Source organism: Pogoniulus pusillus, chromosome 8, assembly GCF_015220805.1.
Source record: "Pogoniulus pusillus isolate bPogPus1 chromosome 8, bPogPus1.pri, whole genome shotgun sequence".
NCBI classification, from domain to species: Eukaryota; Metazoa; Chordata; class Aves; order Piciformes; family Lybiidae; genus Pogoniulus; species Pogoniulus pusillus.
Window position 1 is genome coordinate 37,376,288 of NC_087271.1, and position 20,369 is coordinate 37,396,656.

The following is a 20,369-nucleotide window of genomic DNA, read 5'->3' on the forward strand; positions in this document are numbered from 1 at the left end:
TGCTTGGGCCCAGCCCCAGAAGCAGGAGGAGCTGACTTACTTTGCAACACATGCCCAGGACTTCTTCAGCCGAAAGATGGAGTTGGACTGCAGTGCTGAAATGATGGCCCTCAAGGAGGAAAAATTCTTCAGCATCCTACATTCCTGTGAAAGGAGTGGTTAGAAACACAGGAGCATTAAATGTCAGCATTACCACCGTGCAAGTGCTCTTCTGTTTGACCACTGTCAAGCTTGCTACACATTCCCACTGCTAAGCAGGCAGCTGTACAAATATTTAGCATCAAAAACATCACTCCCCAGCTCCAGTCACCAAAGACTTTCTGGGCTTTGGCATTTCCATCTTGTTTTCCTCACTTTCCTGTATTTGTGGTGCTGCAGCTTCCAGTTGAGTGAAAGTTAAAGCAGAGCAGAGTCTACAAATCTGGGCTAGAGAGCACAAATGTTACACTCGTTAAAAAGCTCTTTAGAGTCACTGATCTCTTTTAGCCTCTAGGTGAAAAACTCAGGGACTGATCCCTTTTAGCCTTTAGGTGAAAAAGCAAAGGGGTTGGCTCTTTGCATGTGGTGTTTAAAAGGCAGCAACCCCTCTAAGTGTCAATTAAAAAGCCAGGCAGGCAAAGGAATAACCTGCTATTCAAGTAGGTGCAGGCTGCCAGAGAGAAAAGCCTTCACAACTTTTCCAGAGCTGGGGTCAAATTCTATCAGGTTCACAAACACTTCTGTGACCAGCAGCTCTGGGGCAGGAGCTCTGCAGGAAAAGCACACTGAAGAACTGAATGCTCCAAAAACCAGCACAGATTCCTGGCAAGGAAAGGTGGAAGGAGGAGGGGGGCAAAGTCTGGCCTGTGACTCTTCAAGGAACTGCTGTTTATCACTTGGGGGCTCATGAAGTAGGGCGTGGGCACCACAGACTTCAGGAGCTCCCACTAACAGAAGCTCTCATAGAGGCTAGAAATTCAGCAGGCAACACACAGGAGTGTTTGACTGCACAGAGATGAGAGTCAGAATCATAGAATCAGCCAGGTTGGAAGAGACCTTGTCCCTTGAGGTCTTCAAGCAAAGCCTGGCTGAGGCACTTAGTGCCATGGTCTGGTTGACTGGACAGGGCTGGGTGCTAGGTTGGCCTGGATGACCTTGGAGGTCTCTTCCACCCTGGTCGATTCTATGATTCTATGATCATCCAGTCCAACCTAGCACCCAGCCCTGGCCAAGCAACCAGACCATGGCACTGAGTGCCTCAGCCAGGCTTTGCTTCAACACCTCCAGGGACAGCAACTCCACCACCTCCCTGGGCAGCCCATTCCAATGCCAATCACTCTCTCTGACAACAACTTCCTCCTAACATCCAGCCTAGACCTCCCCTGCCACAACTTGAGACTGTGTCCCCTTGTTCTGTTGCTGCTTGCCTGGCAGAAGAGCCCAACCCCACCTGGCTACAGCCTCCCTTCAGGGAGCTGCAGACAGCAATGAGCTCTGCCCTGAGCCTCCTCTTCTGCAGGCTGCACACCCCCAGCTCCCTCAGCCTCTCCTCATAGTGTTTGTGCTCCAGGCCCCTCACCAGCCTTGCTGCCCTTCTCTGGACACCTTCCAGCACCTCAACATCTCTCTTGAATTGAGGAGCCCAGAACTGGACACAGCACTCAAGGTGTGACCTGACCAGCGTTGACTATAGGGGCAGAAGAACCTCCCTTGTCCTGCTGGCCACACTGTTCCTGCTACAAGCCAGGATGCCATTGGCTCTCCTGGCCAATTTAAGTGCACATTGCCTAAAGCAGAGCACATCAGGAATTCAATATTGGACTGTGCTTTCTTAACAGTTTAGCTGACTGCAGACTAAACTTCAGCAAGCTTTCATTTGTATGTAAGATGGATTTTTAAGAGTGGTTTGAATAACTTTGTTTCATGCTGTGTCCTTCATGAGGGGAAAACCAGAAAGAATCCTGTGCAGAAGCAACTCTGATTTAAAAATAAAGAACTAAGCACAGCAGGACATTAATGACTTCATTTTACTTCTTATTTTTAAAGAAAATATTGTGTGTGCAATTGGCTGCTCCTGATCAGGAATCTTAGATCCAGGCAGAGCAGAGAGGGCTGGCAGCTAGACAAAGAGTTCAGTTTATCTTCTAAACCAAGAAACTGGACCCAAAACTGCATCCAGTTCTGGCTCCTCAATTCAAGAGAGATGCTGAGGTGCTGGAAGGTGTCCAGAGAAGGACAAGGAAGCTGGTGAGGGGCCTGGAGCACAGCCCTGTGAGGAGAGGCTGAGGGAGCTGGGGGTGTGCAGCCTGCAGCAGAGGAGGCTCAGGGCTGACCTCATTGCTGTCTACAACTACCTGAAGGGAGGCTGTAGCCAGGTGGGGTTGGTCTCTTCTGCCAGGCAAGCAGCAACAGAAGAAGGGGACACAGTCTCAAGTTGTGTCTAGGCTGTCTGTTAGGAGGAAGTTGTTGTCAGAGAGAGTGATTGGCATTGGAATGGGCTGCCCAGGGAGGTGGTGGAGTTGCTGTCCCTGCAGGTGCTGAAGCAAAACCTGGCTGAGGCACTTAGTGCCATGGTCTGGTTGATTGGCCAGGGCTGGGTGCTAGGTTGGCCTGGATGATCTTGGAAGTCTCTTCCAGCCTGGCTGATTCTATGATTAAGTGAACAGAATAAAACCCCTTAGCAGAGGGGATCCTCAGAAGGCCTGTTTCTTAACACAGCAGAAGTGATGTTGGGTCAGTAACAACTACATGTCACTGCAACAAGTGTGAGAAGGAACTGCTGGCTCAGAGCCAGAATCTGGAAACTCAAAGTTGATTCTAACAGTCACAACCAGGTTACAACCTCAGAGCTCCACACTGCTAAGTCACAGAGTTAGCTGTCAGTGAACAACTGCACTCTAATGAGTGGATTAGTTTCTAATTCAGGCACCTAACTATTACTAAGACTCATTTGCATGCACAGAGGAAGCAGCTTGCTTCAGAAGTGGGCAGCTGAGCAGACATGCAGCTGGCTGTTCCACCTGTGCAATTACCCTCTGGAGCATGCACATGCATTTTTCACGTGCTTAGCTAAGACTCAGCTATTTAATTATGTGTATCAATTAAGCAAAGGGAGAGCCACTGAGTCACTGAAGGGGAAGAACAAAAGTTCTCCATCCCCAGAACATGTATGCTGAGTGTGGTGCCTGTGCTGGCTGCCACAGCTTCAGCAGGAACCAGCTTTGGATTTAGAATCATAGAACAGTGGGGACTGGAAGGGAGTTCAAGGAACATATAGCTCCAACCCTCATGCCATGGGCAGGGACACCTCACACACTAGATCAGGTTGCTCAGAGTCCCATCCAGCCTGGCCTTAAAGATCTCCAGGGATGAGGCTTCCACCATCTCCCTGGGCAACCTGTTCCAGTGTCTCACCACCCTCATGATGAAGAACTTTCTAACACCCAATCTGAATCCACCCACTTCTAGATGTGCTGTACTGCCCCATGTCCTATCACTACCTGATGTCCTAAAAAGTCCCTCACCAACTTTCCTGTAGGTCCCCTTCAGATACTGGAAGGCCACAATAAGGTGTCCTTGTAGCCTCCTCTTCTCCAGACTGAACAGTCCAAACTCTCTCAGTCTGTCTTCATAGGAGAGGTGCTATAGTCCCCTCATCATCCTCGTGGCCCTTCCCTGGACACATCCCAGCATAGAATCATAGAATCAACCAGGTTGGAAGAGACCTCCAAGATCATCCAGTCCAACCTAGCACCCAGCCCTAACCAATCAACCAGACCACATCTTTCCTGTAATAGGGGCTCCAGAACTGAACTTGCCTAACCAGGCTGTCCCAGAAAGGCTTCTTTTGCTGGTGCCTTCTGCAGCTTAAATATCTACACTCAGAAAGTGGGAATCAAGCTTCCTAATCCAGCTACACAGGCTACAAAGCAGCTGTCAGATGACAATAGCAAGGAGTGGATGTAAGTGTCAGAAGAGAGGTGACAGAGTTCCTTCCCCACACCAGCTTCCTGAAGCATGCAGTGCTCTGAGCTGAACTGCCCAGGACTTAATAATAGTGTCTCTGGAGGCATAGGAAGTGCATTGTCAAGGCTGGAGAGGCTTGGCTTGAGCTTTCTATAGAATCACAGAATCAAGCAGGTTGGAAGAGACCTCCAAGCTCAGCCAGCCCAACCTAGCACCCAGCCCTATCCAGTCAACTAGACCATGGCACTAAGTGCCTCAGCCAGGCTTTGCTTGAACACCTCCAGGGACAGTGACTCCACCACCTCCCTGGGCAGCCCATTCCAATGCCAATCACTCTCTCTGACAACAACTTCCTCCTAACATCCAGCCTAGACCTCCCCTGGCACAACTTCAGACTCTGTCCCCTTCTTCTGTTGCTGCTTGCCTGGCAGAAGAGACCAACCCCACCTGGCTACAGCCTCCCTTCAGGGAGTTGTAGACAGCAATGAGCTCTGCCCTGAGCCTCCTCTGCTGCAGGCTGCACACCCCCAGCTCCCTCAGCCTCTCCTCACAGGGCTGTGCTCCAGGCCCTTCACCAGCTTCATCACCCTTCTCTGGACACCTTCCAGCACCTCAGCATCTCTCTTGAATTGCCTGCTTCTTTTGTAGAGCTGAGAAAGAATCCATGGGATTCTTAAAAGAGAAGCCAACAGGTGTCCATGTGAAAGTGCTGCAAGGTTCTCTCCAGAAGAGAGAGATCTAATTGAGTGCCAGCTGCCCAGGGCTCTGACAGGCAGTTACAGAGATTACAGTGACATATTAAAGAGCAAATCTAAGAAATCAGCAAATAGAGTTGTGTGAAGAAGGCAGGCAAACTCTTTCATGCAAAGATGAAGAAACACCTAACCTGCTACAAGAGAATGGAGTTGAAGGCCAAAAATGTGTTCAAGAGACATGTGAGCCTGATAAGGCAGAAGAGGAGGAGACTGGCATCAGGTTGTAAGCCTGGACTGACTGCTTTCTGCTCACTGCTTGCACCTCTCACCCCATCACGTCCAGCTGGTTTGTGCACCTGATGTAAGTTGTGAGTAACTCAGTGGCAAACAACCTTTCAGCCTCAAGAACTTTTCAAAACAAAAGAGTATGAAGAGTCATTTCATTTGTCCACTTGTAAGAAGCTCCTGCTTCCTAGAATTGAGATAGCTTTGTCTGCCCCTACTTAAACCCTGTATTTACTTAACTTTCATACATACACACAAGTGAAGTGATTGTCCCTCTGTACTTGGCACTGGTGAGGCCACACCTTGAATATTAGATTCAGTTTTGAGGCCCTCTCTAACAGAAGGACATTAAGGTGCTGTAATGTGCTCAAAGAAGGGCAACAAAGCTGGTGAAGGGTCTGGGGAACAGGTCTAGTGAGGAGCAGCTGAGGGGAGTCACTGTCCCAGGAGGTGCTCAAGAAAAGACTGGATGAGGCACTTAGTGCCATGGTCTGGTTGATTGGCCAGGGCTGGGTGCTAGGTTGGCCTGGCTGATCTTGGAGGTCTCTTCCAACCTGGCTGATTCTATGATTCTATGAACTGGGGTTCAGTCTGGAGCAAAGAAGGCTGAGGGCAGATCTTCTGGCTCTCTACAGCTCACTGAGCTGTAGAGTCAGCTGGGGGTTGGTCTCGTCTCTCCTAACAAGCAGTAGGACAAGAGGAAATGGCTTCAAGTTCTGCCAGGGGAGGTTTAGGTTGGACATTAGAAGAAACTACCTCACTGAAAGAGTTCTCAAAGACTGGAACAGGCTCCCCAGGGAGGTGGTTGAATCCCCATCCCTGGAGGTGCTTAAAAGAGGCAGAGATGTGGTGCTGAGGCCATGGTTCAGTACCTGCCTTGGTACAGTCAGAGAATGACTGGACTCTGTGACTGATATTGAAGGTCTTTTCCAAGCAGAATTATTCTATAATTCTGTGATATAATGAAGGTATGAAAACACAAACAGTTGTGCTGTCCTCTACCACATCTCACTTCAGCTCCCATGCTGGAGGGCAGAGATCCATTCAAAGGGACCTGGACAGGCTGCAGAGGTGGGCACAAGCCAACCCTGGGAGGTTCAACAAGACCAAGTGCAAGGTCCTGCAGCTGGGTCGAGGCAATCCCAAGCACAAATCCAGGCTGGGCAGTGAGTGGCTGGAGAGCAGCCCTGAGGAGAGGCACTTGAGGGTGCTGGTGGATGAGAAGCTCAACAGGAGCCAGCAGTGTGCACCTGCAGCCCAGAAAGCCAAGCAGAGCCTGGGCTGCAGCAGCAGAAGTGTGGCCAGCAGGGCCAGGGAGGTGATTCTCCCCTTCTACTGCACTCTGTTGAGACCCCACCTGGAGTACTGCATCCAGTTCTGGAGCCCCCATTACAAGAGAGCTGTGGAGATGCTGGAGTGTGTCTAGAGAAGGGCCACAAGGATGCTCAGAGGCTGCAGCAGCTCTGCTGTGAGCACAGACTGAAAGAGCTGGGGCTGTGCAGGCTGGAGCAGAGGAGGCTCCCAGGTGACCTTCTTGTGGCCTTCCAGGATCTGAAGGGGGCCTACAAAAAAGCTGGGGAGGGACTTTTTAGGCTGTCAGGGGGTGACAGGACAGGGGGAATGGAGCAAAGCTGGAGGTGGGGAGATTCAGAGTGGAGGTGAGGAGGAAGTTGCTGAGCATGAGAGTGGTGAGAGGCTGGAATGGGTTGCCCAGGGAGGTGGTTGAGGCCCCATGGCTGGAGATGTTTAAGGCCAGGCTGGCTGAGGCTGTGGCCAGCCTGCTCTAGGGTAGGGTGTCCCTGCCCGTGGCAGGGGGGTTGTGATCCTTGTGGTCCCTTCCAACCCTGACTGATTCTGTGACGGGAGGGAGAGCATGATGCTCGTGGACTGAATGTTAATGGCCCAAGATAGGGGACCACAAAACTTACTCTGCCTGCACCACTGCCACCCTAACTCCACTCTAGTTAAATGCTCCTCTGAAAACAAGTGTAAGCTTCAGATGCAACCAACCATCACTTCACTTCTTTCACTGATCTGAGCAGGATTTCCTTCCTAGGGACTGCTTCAACTTATTCCAGTCTTATCATACATCTTATATTATCAGGTATATGGCACTCTCCATCTGCCTCACCCATTCATGAGAGCTCCCAGCCCTGTGAAGAGACCAGCACCAACCCCATTTCCATGGTGGGGAAGGAAGTAAGGAGAGGAAGTTGGGATACTTCATCTGCTATTACAAAGAAAAGCAGTCAAAAATAGAAAGACTTAGAGCTGAGAGTTCCCTGGTCTGGGACCAACGCACACAACCCCTTCCCTCCCACCTCCCACACCAGAAACATGAAAGAATAGAGAATAAATGCCTTACATGTGCAACATGAATCCACTTCTCAATAATCTTGGCTCTCTGCTGCGTTTTGAGTTCCCTGTTCTTCATGACAGTGCTGAGAACACAATTGGTTACTGCATTGAACTGAACGATGGTGGCTCTGATGGTAGGGACCAGGTGCTTGTTCTCTTCCTTGTCCCTTCGAGACCAGATGCTTCCCAAACAGTGGTGGGAAACAACTTTCTGGAAGAGTTTCTGGAGTGAAATAAAGATGTTTTAAGTCAGCAGGATTCTCCTGGACCTCTCATTGACCACAAGACAGTGGAGAACGTTTACAGTACAAATTGGATCTAAATCTAATGTGAAGGTAAAGATCTGTTTTCTTTTAGTTTCAAAATGGAGCTGTCAGATAAATAGTCCAGGGAAAAATAACAGACAACTTTAGATCAGTTACATGACCAAAGGGAAAGAAAAAGCCTTAATATAGTGAGATTCCAAATGAGATTAATACAGACAAACCAAATCAGAACACTGAAGGTCACCTGCACATCTTTAGGGCAGGCAGCAATATAGTCAGATGTCAGACACTGGACTTTGCCAAAGAGGCTGCACAGTTTACAGTCTCACCTTAAAGAAACCCAACCAAAGCTTCAGAATGACTGAAGGAAAAAAGCTCAGTGAAGGAAGCAAGTTTGGATAACCAAGCAGAGCTGTGATCTGTGTCCCAACAACCTGCACAATCCCAGCACAGTGGAGGATTGGGAGGGACCTCTGGAGATGATCTAGTCCAAACCCCCTGCTAAAGCAGGAGCACCTACAGCAGGTTGCTCAGGATCACAATGTCCAGGTGAGTTTGGAATGTCTCCAAAGATGGAGACTCCATAACCTCTCTGGGCAGCCTGCTCCAAGACTGCAGCACTCTCACAGCAGTTTTTTCTTGATGTTGAGGTGCAGCCTCCTGCATTCCCATTTGTGCCCCTCTGCTCCTTGTCTTATAACTGGACACCACTGGAAAGAGTGTTTCACCCATTGTGGAACACTGTACTTAGCCTATTTGCTCTCCCATCTCAAGCTCTGCATTTACTCTACGTACTGCATCCATGTATGTCAACTGTTCTGCCACCAGGTCCTCCTGGAAAGAAGAGAATTCTACATCTTCTTCACACTGCATCTCCAATTCCTCTTTATGATCCAGGTCACAGAAGGTAGAATTAATGAAGTTGTCACCTGTCCAAGAGAGAAGACACAACTTAGTAAATGTGTACAGCAAAGCAGTGAATCAAAGCAGAAGTTTGTTTAAACAAAATCACAGTATTTAGTGCAGGAGAATGCCCAAAGGGTCCTGCCTGATGCCATGGTCCCAGTGTGCTATAGGTCTTAGCAAGAAAGATGTTGACTTGTTGATTAAATTGGCAAAAAAAAGGTGGAAGACAAAGAAACAGAGTTAGAATTGAAGCTGTTCAGGGATTCTTAGCAGAGAAATCATAGAATTATAGAATCACAGACTCAACCAGGCTGGAAGAGACCTCCAAGCTCAGCCAGTCCAACCTAGCACCCAGCCCTATACACTCAACCAGACCATGGCACTAAGTGCCTCAGCCAGGCTTTGCTTCAACACCTCCAGTCCTTCCCAGCAAAAGTAATACCATGAGCACCTACAGCACTCAGGTGAATGCCTCATCTAAACTTGCACTGGGCAGCAGTGGAAAGGTGGGAGAGGAGAGCTGGCCTCAATCAAGGGACCCAATCCTGTGCAGAAGGGAAGGGACTGCACAGATTTCTCATGCCTACAACTACCTGAGGGGAGGCTGAAGCCAGGTGGGGTTGGTCTCTTCTGCCAGGCAACCAGCAACAGAACAAGGGGACACAGTCTCAAGTTGTGCCAGGGGAGGTCTAGGCTGGATATGAGAAGGAAGTTCCTGGCAGAGAGAGTGATTGGCATTGGAATTGGCTGCCCAGGGAGGTGGTGGAGTCTCTGTGCCTGGAGGTGTTGAAGCCAAGCCTGGCTGAGGCACTTAGTGCCATGGTCTGGTTGACTGGATAGGGCTGGGTGCTAGGTTGGACTGTCTGAACTTGGAGGTCTCTTCCAACCTGGTTGATTCTATGACTCTGTGCCACCTTTTGACTCGCACAAGTTAGGAACAAAGCCCCACTAAAACACAAAGAAACATGCCCTTGTTTCCCATGGTGGAAGAGGAAGTCATACAGAGAATTCCTGAAAACAAATCCTCTTCCTTATCCCTTTCACTGTAAGGCAACACTAACTCCCTGAGAAGAGAGGGGGGAGAAAAAGTGGACTGGAAGATTAACACCACAAGCACTGAGCTTACTACCAGGGAGATATCATTAAGAAGAAGCAGCAGTGCGTGTCCAAGTATGTTGTGCAACACTTCATTACCCAATTCAAGCAAACATGAAAGTAACAAAAGCAGATAAAGTGAGACTTCACCACTGCTTGCCAAAATACTCTGGTTTTCCTTTCTTCAGTCCTTAGTGAAACAACCCAACCAGTCAGCAGTGGCAATCACTGCAGCTTTGATGTAAGAACTCAGGGGTGCAGGCTGCACTCAGATTCCACCTGGACATTCCAACTGTCCTATGTACTGACAGAGCTGAATGGAGACCTCTGGCCCAGCAGGGTTTTGCTGTGGCTGTTTTGTAACCACACACATAATTAAATGGGCTTCTGCTGAACTGTTACAAGAGTCACAGTTTCTCTCTCTCTCTCTTTTTAGCTGTGCAACTCCTCATTTTCCTTTCAGCTCTTGAAATTCAACTGAAAATTCTCATCACTGCCTTGCAACCCTATTCAAATCCTCACAGTATCCTTAAAATCAGGCCAAAGGAAGTTTTGCCTTTTTGTCTCTCATGCCCCTTCTTCTCCCTTCTTTCTCACCTGGAAGGTGTCCAGAGAAGGACGACAAAGCTGGGGAGGGGCCTGGAACACAAACCTTATGAGGAGAGGCTGAGGGAGCTGGGGGTGTGCAGCCTGCAGAAGAGGAGGCTCAGGGCAGACCTCATTGCTGTCTACAACTCCCTGAAGGGAGGCTGTAGCCAGGTGGGGTTGGTCTCTTCTGCCAGGCAAGCAGCAACAGAAGGAGGGGACACAGTCTCAAGCTGTGCCAGGGGAGGTCTAGGCTGGATGTGAGGAGGAGGTTGTTGGCAGAGAGAGTGATTGGCATTGGAAAGGGCTGCCCAGGGAGGTGGTGGAGCTGCCGTCCCTGGAGGTCTTCAAGTAAAGACTGGCTGAGGCACTTAGTGCCATGGTCTGGTTGACTGGATAGGGCTGGGGGATAGGTTGGCCTGGCTGAGCTTGGAGGTCTCTTCCAACCTGGTTGATTCTATGGTTCTATGACCATGTAACCACTCTTTTCCCTACCCTCCAAGGCAAACTAAGATTCCCCTTTTTGCCTCTCATGCCTCTTCTCCCATGTAACCAGTCTTTTCCCTGCCCTCCAAGAAGCTGGAATCCTCTTGTACTCAAGTATCTTATCGTCTTCAAATCACCCTGATCCACTTAGCTCTTTCCAAGCCCAGTTGCCCTCTTGACTTTGCTGAGAGCAACCATGTGCCCCTTCCAAATTTGCACTCCCTGACTCACCTCGGGTTGTATTGCTCAAGCAGCAAGAAGTGAGGCCAGGAACAGCTTTTATCTGTGCATTTACCTCTGCAATCTAATCTACTGGCATGGCTGATGGCAGCATTGAAAGGAGCTGATTACCTAAATCAAATTACAGGATTAAGACCCAGATCTGTGAATTCAGAGCACAGTTTGAATGCTTTAGGACAACAATTACCAGCTGGCCTTGATGGCAGATAAACACATTAAGAGTTTTGAAAGAACTCTCTGAAAGAAGATGGAGCTCTGATAAAGTTTCAATACTAAAACACTTCTCTGCAGACCCCACAGGTCAGCTGTGTTCTCCTTTTATCCTAATTCACAGCCTCTCTTCTGCCACACTGTTAGAATCATAGAATCAACCAGGTTGGAAGAGACCTCCATGATCATCCAGTACAACCTAGCACCCAGCCCTATCCATCAACTAGACCATGGCACTGTTGTGCAGACTGACCCATCTGTAACCTGCAGAAGACACTTTTCAACTGTAACTTGAAGAAATCAGTGCAGAAGCAGAGCTACTGGGGACTTGTGTTTGTTTTGAGGAAGAGATGAACACAAATACAGCTCCTGGGAGCGTTCTTTGATTGCCTTGTGGGAATCTGCTGCCAGAAAAGCACATCAATAGGCCCACGTGGGCAATCCTATCCACCTGCCTGTGCTCCATAGAACCATATAGAATCAGAGAATCAATCAGGTTGGAAGAGACTTCCAAGATCATCCAGTCCAGCCTAGCATCCAGCCCTGTTCAAACAACTACACCATGGCATTAAGTGCCCCATCCAGGCTCTTCTTGAACACCTCCGGGGACAAGGACTCCACCACCTCCCTGGGCAGCCCATTCCAATGCCAATCACTCTCTCTGCCAACAACTTCCTAACAACATCCAGCCTAGACCTCCCCTGCCACAACTTGAGACTCTGTCCTCTTGTTCTACTGCTGGTTGCCTGGCAGAAGAGCCCAACCCCACCTGGCTACAGTCTCCTTTGTGCACCACTCCCTTCTCTGCACGTGTTATTGACTGAGTTAATTTGGCACTGGAGAGCCTTCTGCACTAAGGTGGTATTTGTGGAGCAGAGGTCAGCCACAGGGCTCATGGGATGAAATGTGGGATTTTCCTGTCATTACCTTTACTGTATTCATTACTCCCTCCTGCACCCTTTGCCAAAGCTGGAAGCTGATCCCAGCTCTCCCTGGCACACTACGTGAGCTCCAATGGCTTTGCAGCATGTGGCACAGGAAGCTTTCTGGGCAGGATAAGGGTAGGTGTGGGGCTGGAGGCTGCACACAGCATATCTGTGTTACTGCAGCTCACTATTGTCTCGTTCCACTGTGACCCCCACTAACGTCAGATTTTCCTCTGGCCTTGGATACCAGCAGCCAGCCACTCAAATAGGAAAAAACAGCCACAGCCACTTCCTCTGACACGGTGCTAACTGGGAAGAAAAGCCTCATGACCACAGGGGTTCTGACTCAGGCAGTAGTTAGTTGTAGCTCTGTAGTTTGCTTTTTGTTGGTTTGGGCTTTTTCTGGGGAATCGCAGGATCAGCCAGGTTGGAAGTGAGCTCCAAGCTCAGCCAGGCCAACCTAGCACCCAGCCCTGGCCAATCAACCAGACCATGGCACTAAGTGCCTCAGCCAGGCTTGGCTTCAACACCTTCAGGCACAGCAACTCCACCACCTCCCTGGGCAGCCCATTCCAATGCCAATCACTCTCTCTGCCAATAACTTCCTAACAACATCCAGCCTAAACTTCCCCTGGCACAACTTCAGACTCTGTCCCCTTGTTCTGTTGCTGCTTGCCTGGCAGCAGAGCCCAACCCCACCTGGCTACAGCCTCCCTTCAGGGAGTTGAAGACAGCAATGAGCTCTGTCCTGAGCCTCCTCTTCTCCAGCCTAAACACCCCCAGCCTCTCATCACAGGGCTCTGCTCCAGACCCCTCACCAGCTTCATTGCCCTTCTCTGGACACCCTCCAGGATCTCAACATCTCTCTTGAATTGAGGAGTCCAGAACTGGACACAGCACTCAAGCTGTGGCCTAACCAGTGCTGAGTACTGGGTGACAGGTTGGACTGGATGATCTTGGAGGTCTCCTCCAACCTGGTTGATTCTATGATTCTACAGGGGCAGAAGAACCTCCCTTGTCCTGCTGGCCACACTGCTCCTGAGCTAGCCCAGGATGCCATTGGCTCTGCTGCCCACCTGGGCACTGCTGCCTCATCTTTAGCTACTCTCTCACAGCACCCCTAGGGCCCTCTCTGCCTGGCTGCTCTCAGCCACTCTGGCCCCAGCCTGTAGTGCTGCTTGGGGTTGTCGTGGCCAAAGTGTAGAACCCTGCACTTGGCCTTGTTCAGTCTCATTCCATTGGCCTCTGCCCACCCATCCAGCCTGGCCAGGTCCCTCTGCTGGGCTCTCCTACCCTCCAACAGCTCCACAGCTGCTCCTAGCTTGCTGTCATTTGCAAACTTATTGATGCTGGACTCAATCCTCTGGTCCAGATCATCAATAAAGATACTGCACAGGACTGGGCCCAGCACTGATCCTGAATGAGGTGTTTGAAATAAGAAGCCCAGCCAAAGAGCAGCTCTGGGCTTTAGCTCAACAACATGGGAATTGCACTAAACTGGGAACTGGCCACTTAGCTCTGAGACTGCTGCAGCAGCTAAGTATTGGACAAGTGCTGCATCCCAAAGCGAACAGGCATGGGCACCCACACTGTACAATTTCATCCCACACAGAACCTGCATCATCACTGAATCTCATACAGATATTTTGTTGCTGAAAGGAAAGAAACAAGGAAGAAGGCAGTGGCAAACCTCTCAGTAGTGTCAGCTGAGTGGCTGGAGAGCAGCCAGGAGGAGAGGGACCTGGGGGTACTGATAGATAGTAAACTGAAGATGAGCCAGCAGTGTGCCCAGGTGGCCAAGAGAGCCAATGGCATCCTGGGCTAGCTCAGGAGCAGTGTGGCCAGCAGGACAAGGGAGGTTATTCTTCCCCTTTACTCAGCACTGGTCAGACCACACCTTGAGTGCTGTGTCCAGTTCTGGGCCCCTCAATTCAAGAGAGATGCTGAGGTGCTGGAAGGTGTCCAGAGAAGGGCAACAAAGCTGGTGAGGGGCCTGGAGCACAAATCCTATGAGGAGAGGTTGAGGGAGCTGGGCCTGTTTAGCCTGGAGAAGAGGAGGCTCAGGGGTGATCTTATTACTGTCTACAGCTACCTGAAGGGGCATTGTAGCCAGGTGGGGGGTGGTCTCTTCTCCCAGGTAACCAGCAATAGAACAAGGGGACACAATCTCAAGTTGTGCCAGGGTAGGTATAGGCTGGATGTTAGGAAGAAGTTCTTCACAGAGAGAGTGATTGGCATTGGAATGGGCTGCCCAGGGAGGTGGTGGAGGCACCGTCCCTGGGGGTCTTCAAGAAAAGCCTGGCTGAGGCACTTAGTGCCATGGTCTAGTTGATTGGTTAGGGCTGGGTGCTAGGTTGGACTGGCTGAGCTTGGAGGTCTCTTCCAAGCTGGTTGATTCTATGATTCTAAGTGTGCTCCATGTATGTCCCTGTGGTACCACACAGACTGAGAGAACAGACAGGCAGAAGGCAAAGGTAACTCACAGTCATTCTCCACTTCTTGGCTCTGGAACTGCTCCAAGAGGTTCTGTGCCCTCCTCTCTGGGTCAGACTCAGGCATGTTCCTCTTCAGGTAATGCAGCAACTTCAGCAGACATGGGTAGTTAGGTGGCTCTCTGAAATCCTCCGAGCACTGATCGAGCCAGGCACTTAAGATAGACGCTATGGCACTAAGAGGAAACACAGAGAGAAGACAAGGCTTGCACACAGCATGCAGAGATGCAATCACATCTTCTTGCATCTCACAGTAATAAAGTCACTGAGACAGTCACAACCCACCTGGAGACTTTTCTGAGCAAGGAAGTTCATCTGTCCTTTTGATGTATGGAATCTTATTAAGATGACACTCAGGTTTTGCCAGAGACTTCAGTGGAGTTGACCTTGGTCTGCACTCCTACAAGTTGCAGGCCCTTCTCTGGACACACTCCAGCATCTCCAAAGCCCTCTTACAACAGAGGCTCCAGAACTGGATGCAGTACTCCAGGTGGGGTCTCAGCAGAGCAGAGCAGAGCAGAGGGGGAGAATCACCTCCCTGGCCCTGCTGGCCACACTTCTGCTGCTGCAGCCCAAGCTCTGCTTGGCTTTCTGGGCTGCAAGTGCACACTGCTGGCTCCTGTTGAGCTTCTCGTCCACCAGCACCCGAAGTCCCTCTCCTCAGGGCTGCTCTCCAACCACTCACTGCCCAGCCTGGATTTGGGATTGCCTCAACCCAGCTTCAGGAGCTTGCACTTGGTCTTGTGGAACATCCTGAGGTTGGCTTGTGCCCACCTCTGCAGCCTGTCCAGGTCCCTCTGGATGGCAACCCTGCCCTCCAGCCTGTCTGCACACCTCAGTGTGTCTACCTCATTCTCCTGATGACACTCCACAAAGAGGAGAAGGGTCATGCCCTCAGTACAAACTTCAGCCACAAGTCTACAGCTGAAGACACCGACGTGCCAGAACAAGAGGACAGAGCCTCAGGCTGTGCCAGGGGAGATTTAGGCTGGAGGTGAGGAGAAAGTTCTTCACTGAGAGAGTCATTGGACACTGGAATGGGCTGCCCGGGGAGGTGGTGGAGTCGCTGTCCCTGGGGCTATTCAAGGCAGGATTGGACGTGGCACTTGGTGCCATGGTCTGGCCTTGAGCTCTGTGGTAAAGGGTTGGACTTGATGATCTGTGAGGTCTCTTCCAACCCTGATGATACTGTGATACTGTGCCTGCTCCAATTGCATCTGGGCTCTGTGCTCGTGGCAATCAGGCACTTAAAGTTCCATCCCTCAGAACCAGGGATGTATGGCTCTGGGTCTATCAGGTTAATAGCTGCAAAATGGAAAGGGAAAAGCAAGGCAGGAGGACTTCTCTTTCCCCAGTTTATGAGATTATCAGAGGAGTTCAAATATGAACACAGCAAAGGACCCGAAAGCCAGCCAAGAAAGCTCTCATATCGGAGCATGTTTGTTCTGCAAGTAAGGAAACCACAGCAGTAGCTGGTTAACTGAGCTGCTCAGTAGCATTCACAATAAACCAGTAGTTATGAAAGAGTAAAGATAGTTTCTCCCACTCTCCTTGTCTCATCTTAATCACCTTGGGTTTCCCTTAGAACTCCATTAACTTTTAATCCCACGCAGATGGCGTTTTACAAGTCCCATTCATTTCAGTCTCTCATTTCTCCTGTTTCCTCCTCTGATGTTGTGGCAACTTTGGATTTCTCACTAGAGGACTTGGCAGTCTGTCAGTAGCAGTGTTTGGTTAGGCTTGCTGACAGGAGAACCTCTGGAGTCACAATTTTAGAGCTACAAAGAGTATTTACAACTGAAAAACAGCAAGCAAAGGCGCTCTGGATTTCAGGTTTCGGCACAAACACGAAGCACAGGCTGCACAGCTTGGAGGGCTCCTGTCACATCTGAAAACCACCCTGGCACCAAATCTTCACAGTTCTGCTCAGACAAGCTCACACCATACGTGCAACAGGGATGGCTTTTGTGGTGGAGCTTTGATCCAGAGCTTCAGGACTGTTTTTCTCAGCCAAGACAGGTGTCACACAGCAGCCAATGTGCCACCACCGCCGCGAAGCCAACGCTGCCAGCCCAGATGTGCTAGTTTGAGCCTGGCTGGGATATTTCAGTGAGAGGAATTAGATGCCAGGCTGTGAAAAGGAAACAGTGGTGATGGCTGCTGCACTCACAGGCTTGCTGAGATGGATAAAAACGACACCACAAACATAGATAACAGAGTTGCTCTCTGGCTCTGGCTGCCTCCCTTCTCTCCCTAACCTGCTGTCTGTGTGACTAACCCTTCTGCTTCCTAACTCCCCTGGCTGATTCTCCAAACTCACCTTGCACATCAGGCAAAGTCTGGGATAAGGTAGAGGGGTGAAAGGGAGGTGGAAGGGTGGTTGGGAGTCCCTCCTGGGGACTCTGGTTTCTGGGAGGACTCCTGTGTTTCTGTATTACTTTTTAACTTGTCTATTTCTGTCTCTAGCTGTATAGATTGTAAACACCTGCTTGTATCTTGTGCTAAGCTGTAAATAGAAAGCTTCATTCCTTAATTTCCAGCTCAGCTGAGTCTAGTCTGGGTGATTTCTTAAGTGTGGGGGGGCATGTAACACCCAAACCATCACACCAGCTCCAAGGTGCAAGAAAGGCCACCAACAGAGATGGGTGCCCACAGAGAGGCTAGGAAGCTTTCACTCCAGCCTCTCCTTTCCTCACACCTTCAATCATCCTCTCCAGCTCAGCACAAACCCAGAGCACTGTGTCACAGCAGCATTTAAAACCATCACTGTCCTATTCACCATTGGAATGGGCTGCCCAGGGAGGTGGTGGAGTCACCATCCCTGGAGGTGTTGAAGCCAAGCCTGGCTGAGGCACTTAGTGCCATGGTCTGGTTGATTGGCCAGGGCTGGGTGCTAGGTTGGACTGGATGATCTTGGAGGTCTCTTCCAACCTGCTTGATTCTGTGATTCTATGCCCACAGTATTTTCATCTCTTCCCCAGCACAGGTAGGTGAACACCATGTCTGCTCCATGCCACAGTCATGTATCTTCTCCTGCTCTGTGCCCTTTTATCCCAACACACAACACAAACTCACCACCATCCCTACAGGCTCCCCCACCAAAACCTAGGCAGGGTATTCTTTCCTTACAAGCATTTACCAGTTCAGCAATGATTTAGAATCACAGAAACAATCAGGGTTGGAAGGGACCACAAAGATCATCTAGTTCCAAGCCCCCTGCCATGGGCAGGGACACCCTACCCCAGAGCAGCCTGGCCACAGCCTCAGCCAGCCTGGCCTTAAACACCTCCAGCCATGGGGCCTCAACCACCTCCCTGGGCAACCCATTCCAGCTTCTCACCACTCTTCATGGTGAAGAACTTCTTCCTCCTGTTCAGTCTGTATCTCCCCACCTCCAGCTCTGCTCCATTCCTCCTAGATTTGGAAGGAGGAATTCTTGTTCTAATAGTGTTCACACTCTCAGTACTAAGCTCAGTTTCCAGAGGCTTGGTTGAAGGCCACTTTCATAAGCTGAAGAACAAACAGAGTTTAAGACAGTGTCAGTATCCCAGAGCAGGGTGAAGAGTTCACAGCTGTTACAGACACTGATTTTTGCCAGCAAAATCATTTCAGTCAAGAGGGGAAATAAGAAGGAGAAGAAAGGTACACAGTGCCCTACTGACCTCCTACCACCCGACAGTTTACTTGGTGTGTCAGGGAGGGAGCCTTGCTGAGAAGGGGCTGGAGAACTGCCCATAGCTTGCAGTACCTTTACATTTGTCACCCTTGAGAAGAGACTCCCTGTACTCAGCAGACACAGACAGAGATAGGCACAGGAACCTTCCAAGATCTCAGACAGGAAAGAAACATCACAGATGACATTTTTCATGTGCTGATTATGAGCTAGAATCTTCTTCCTTTCCTGCCTATAAGCAAAAAAATGTTTAACTCCTCTCCTGCCAACCACAGGCTCTGGGATCTATCAAGCAATGCTTTCACACCTATCTACTGATTTCCACACCAGCTTTGCCTGAAGCCCATCTCTGATGGTGTCAGCCTCCAAATTCTGTCTACTCTTAGGTGAAAGAAGTGTGTCTGATTCTGCTGTTCACAAACTGGGAGCACAGAACTACTTCACAGAATCAGTCAGGGTTGGAAGGGACCACAAGGAGCAGCCACTTCCAGCCTCTCACTACTCTCATGCTCAGCAACTTCCTCCTCATGGCCAGTCTCAATCTCCTCACCTCCAGCTTTGCTCCATTCCCCCCAGTCCTGGCACTCCCTGACAGCATAAAAAGTCCCTCCTCAGCTTTTTTGTAGCCCCCTTCAGATCCTGGAAGGCCACAAGAAGGTCACCTGGGAGCCTCCTCTTCTGCAGCCTGCACAACCCCAACTCTTTCAGTCTGTGCTCACAGCAGAGCTGCTCTAGCACCAGGGAGGTGGTGGAGTCACCACCCCTAGAGGTGTTCAAGCAAAGCCTGGATGAGGCACTTAATGCCATGGTCTGGTTGACAGGATAGGGCTGAGTGACAGTTTGGACTGGGTGATTGTGGAGGTCTCTTCCAACCTGGTTGACTCTATGTAGGCTGTGAAAAGGTAACAATGGTGATGTCTACTTCACTCATAGACTTGCTGAGATGGACAACAACAACAACATGAATATAGGTAACAGAGTTGCAGTCTGCACTTTTCTCCCTAACCTGCTGACTAACTAATCTTTCTGCTTTCTAACCCCTCTGGCCTATTCTCCAAACTCACTTTGAATGCAAGGCAAAGTCTGGGTTAAGGTAGAGGGGTGGGAAGGAGGTGGAAGGATGGTTGGGAGCCCCTCCTGGGGACTCAGGTTTCTGGGAGGGCTGCTGTGTTTCTGCATTACCTTTAACTTGTCTATTTCTGCCTATAGCTGTAGGGATTGCAAATATCTGCTTGGATCTTGTGCTAAGCTGTAAATATAAAGCTTCATTTGAATTTCCAGTTCAGCTGAGTCTATTTCTGCCTATAGCTGTAGATACTGTAAATATCTGCTTGTATATTGTGCTGAGCTGTGAATATAAAGCTTCATCTTAATGTTTTCAGCTTGGCTGAGTCTAGTCTGGGTGATTTCATAAGAGTGGGGGTGGGGAACACTGAGACCACAGGGATGCAGATAAAGCCACTAAGGGACCAGCTGTGCTACCAGTCCTTTGGACTGGATGATCTTGGAGGTATCTTCCAACCTGGTTGATTCCATGATTCATAGAATCAAAAGAGATGCCAATCATTATTTCTCTTCTCTAATTCCTCTTGTTTGCTTGGTTTTGGTTGCTTTCATAACTCTCCCACTCTTCCATTGCTTATGCTGCCCTGCCTTTGACTCTGCTTCTCATGTAACTGCATTGGTTCCTGCTGTTGTTTTAGCTTAATTGGCTTTACTGGAATGAATGCTGATTGCTGCTCTCCCAAATGCATCTTAACAGCTTCCTACCATGGGTTTCCCAGGCATCACCAACTTCCAGCCAAGTCCCTTCCATCTGTCTCACATTCCTTCGGTGTCTGTTCTCCTGGAGTACAATCTTTTAGCACCAGTTTAACTTCTGCAGTGCTGTAACCCTGCACATCGTTTTCCAGCAGCACTGCTAACTTCAGGAGGAAACCAAAGGCAGGTTGGCTGTGGGGAAGATCTAAATGCCTAAGCAGCTACAGGGCAATGTTTATCACCGTGAGAAACTCCAGATGCTGCAGTATCACACTGAAGGGTTTGGTATTGGCTATGTTACTGCAGAAGAGGAGGGGTAAACATACAAGACATGCCCTGTGCTGAGCAACTCCTTAATTTTCTGTATTTGAATTGCTTTACTGTGGAATGAAACAAGGAGGTTTGGGTTCAGCTTTGAGTTGCTTTGTCTGTGGTTTTTGATCACA

General features: G+C 49.8%; 1 protein-coding gene across 1 annotated transcript in view; it reads right to left on the reverse strand.

Moving 5' to 3' along the window:
• RGL1 (ral guanine nucleotide dissociation stimulator like 1) overlaps positions 1-20,369 on the reverse strand; it is a 99,068-nt gene that overhangs the window by 20,977 nt on the left and 57,722 nt on the right. The window contains 4 exon segments of the mRNA XM_064148078.1: positions 41-144; positions 7,291-7,506; positions 8,345-8,478; positions 14,481-14,665. Of these exon segments, the coding sequence (XP_064004148.1) occupies positions 41-144; positions 7,291-7,506; positions 8,345-8,478; positions 14,481-14,665 (639 nt within the window).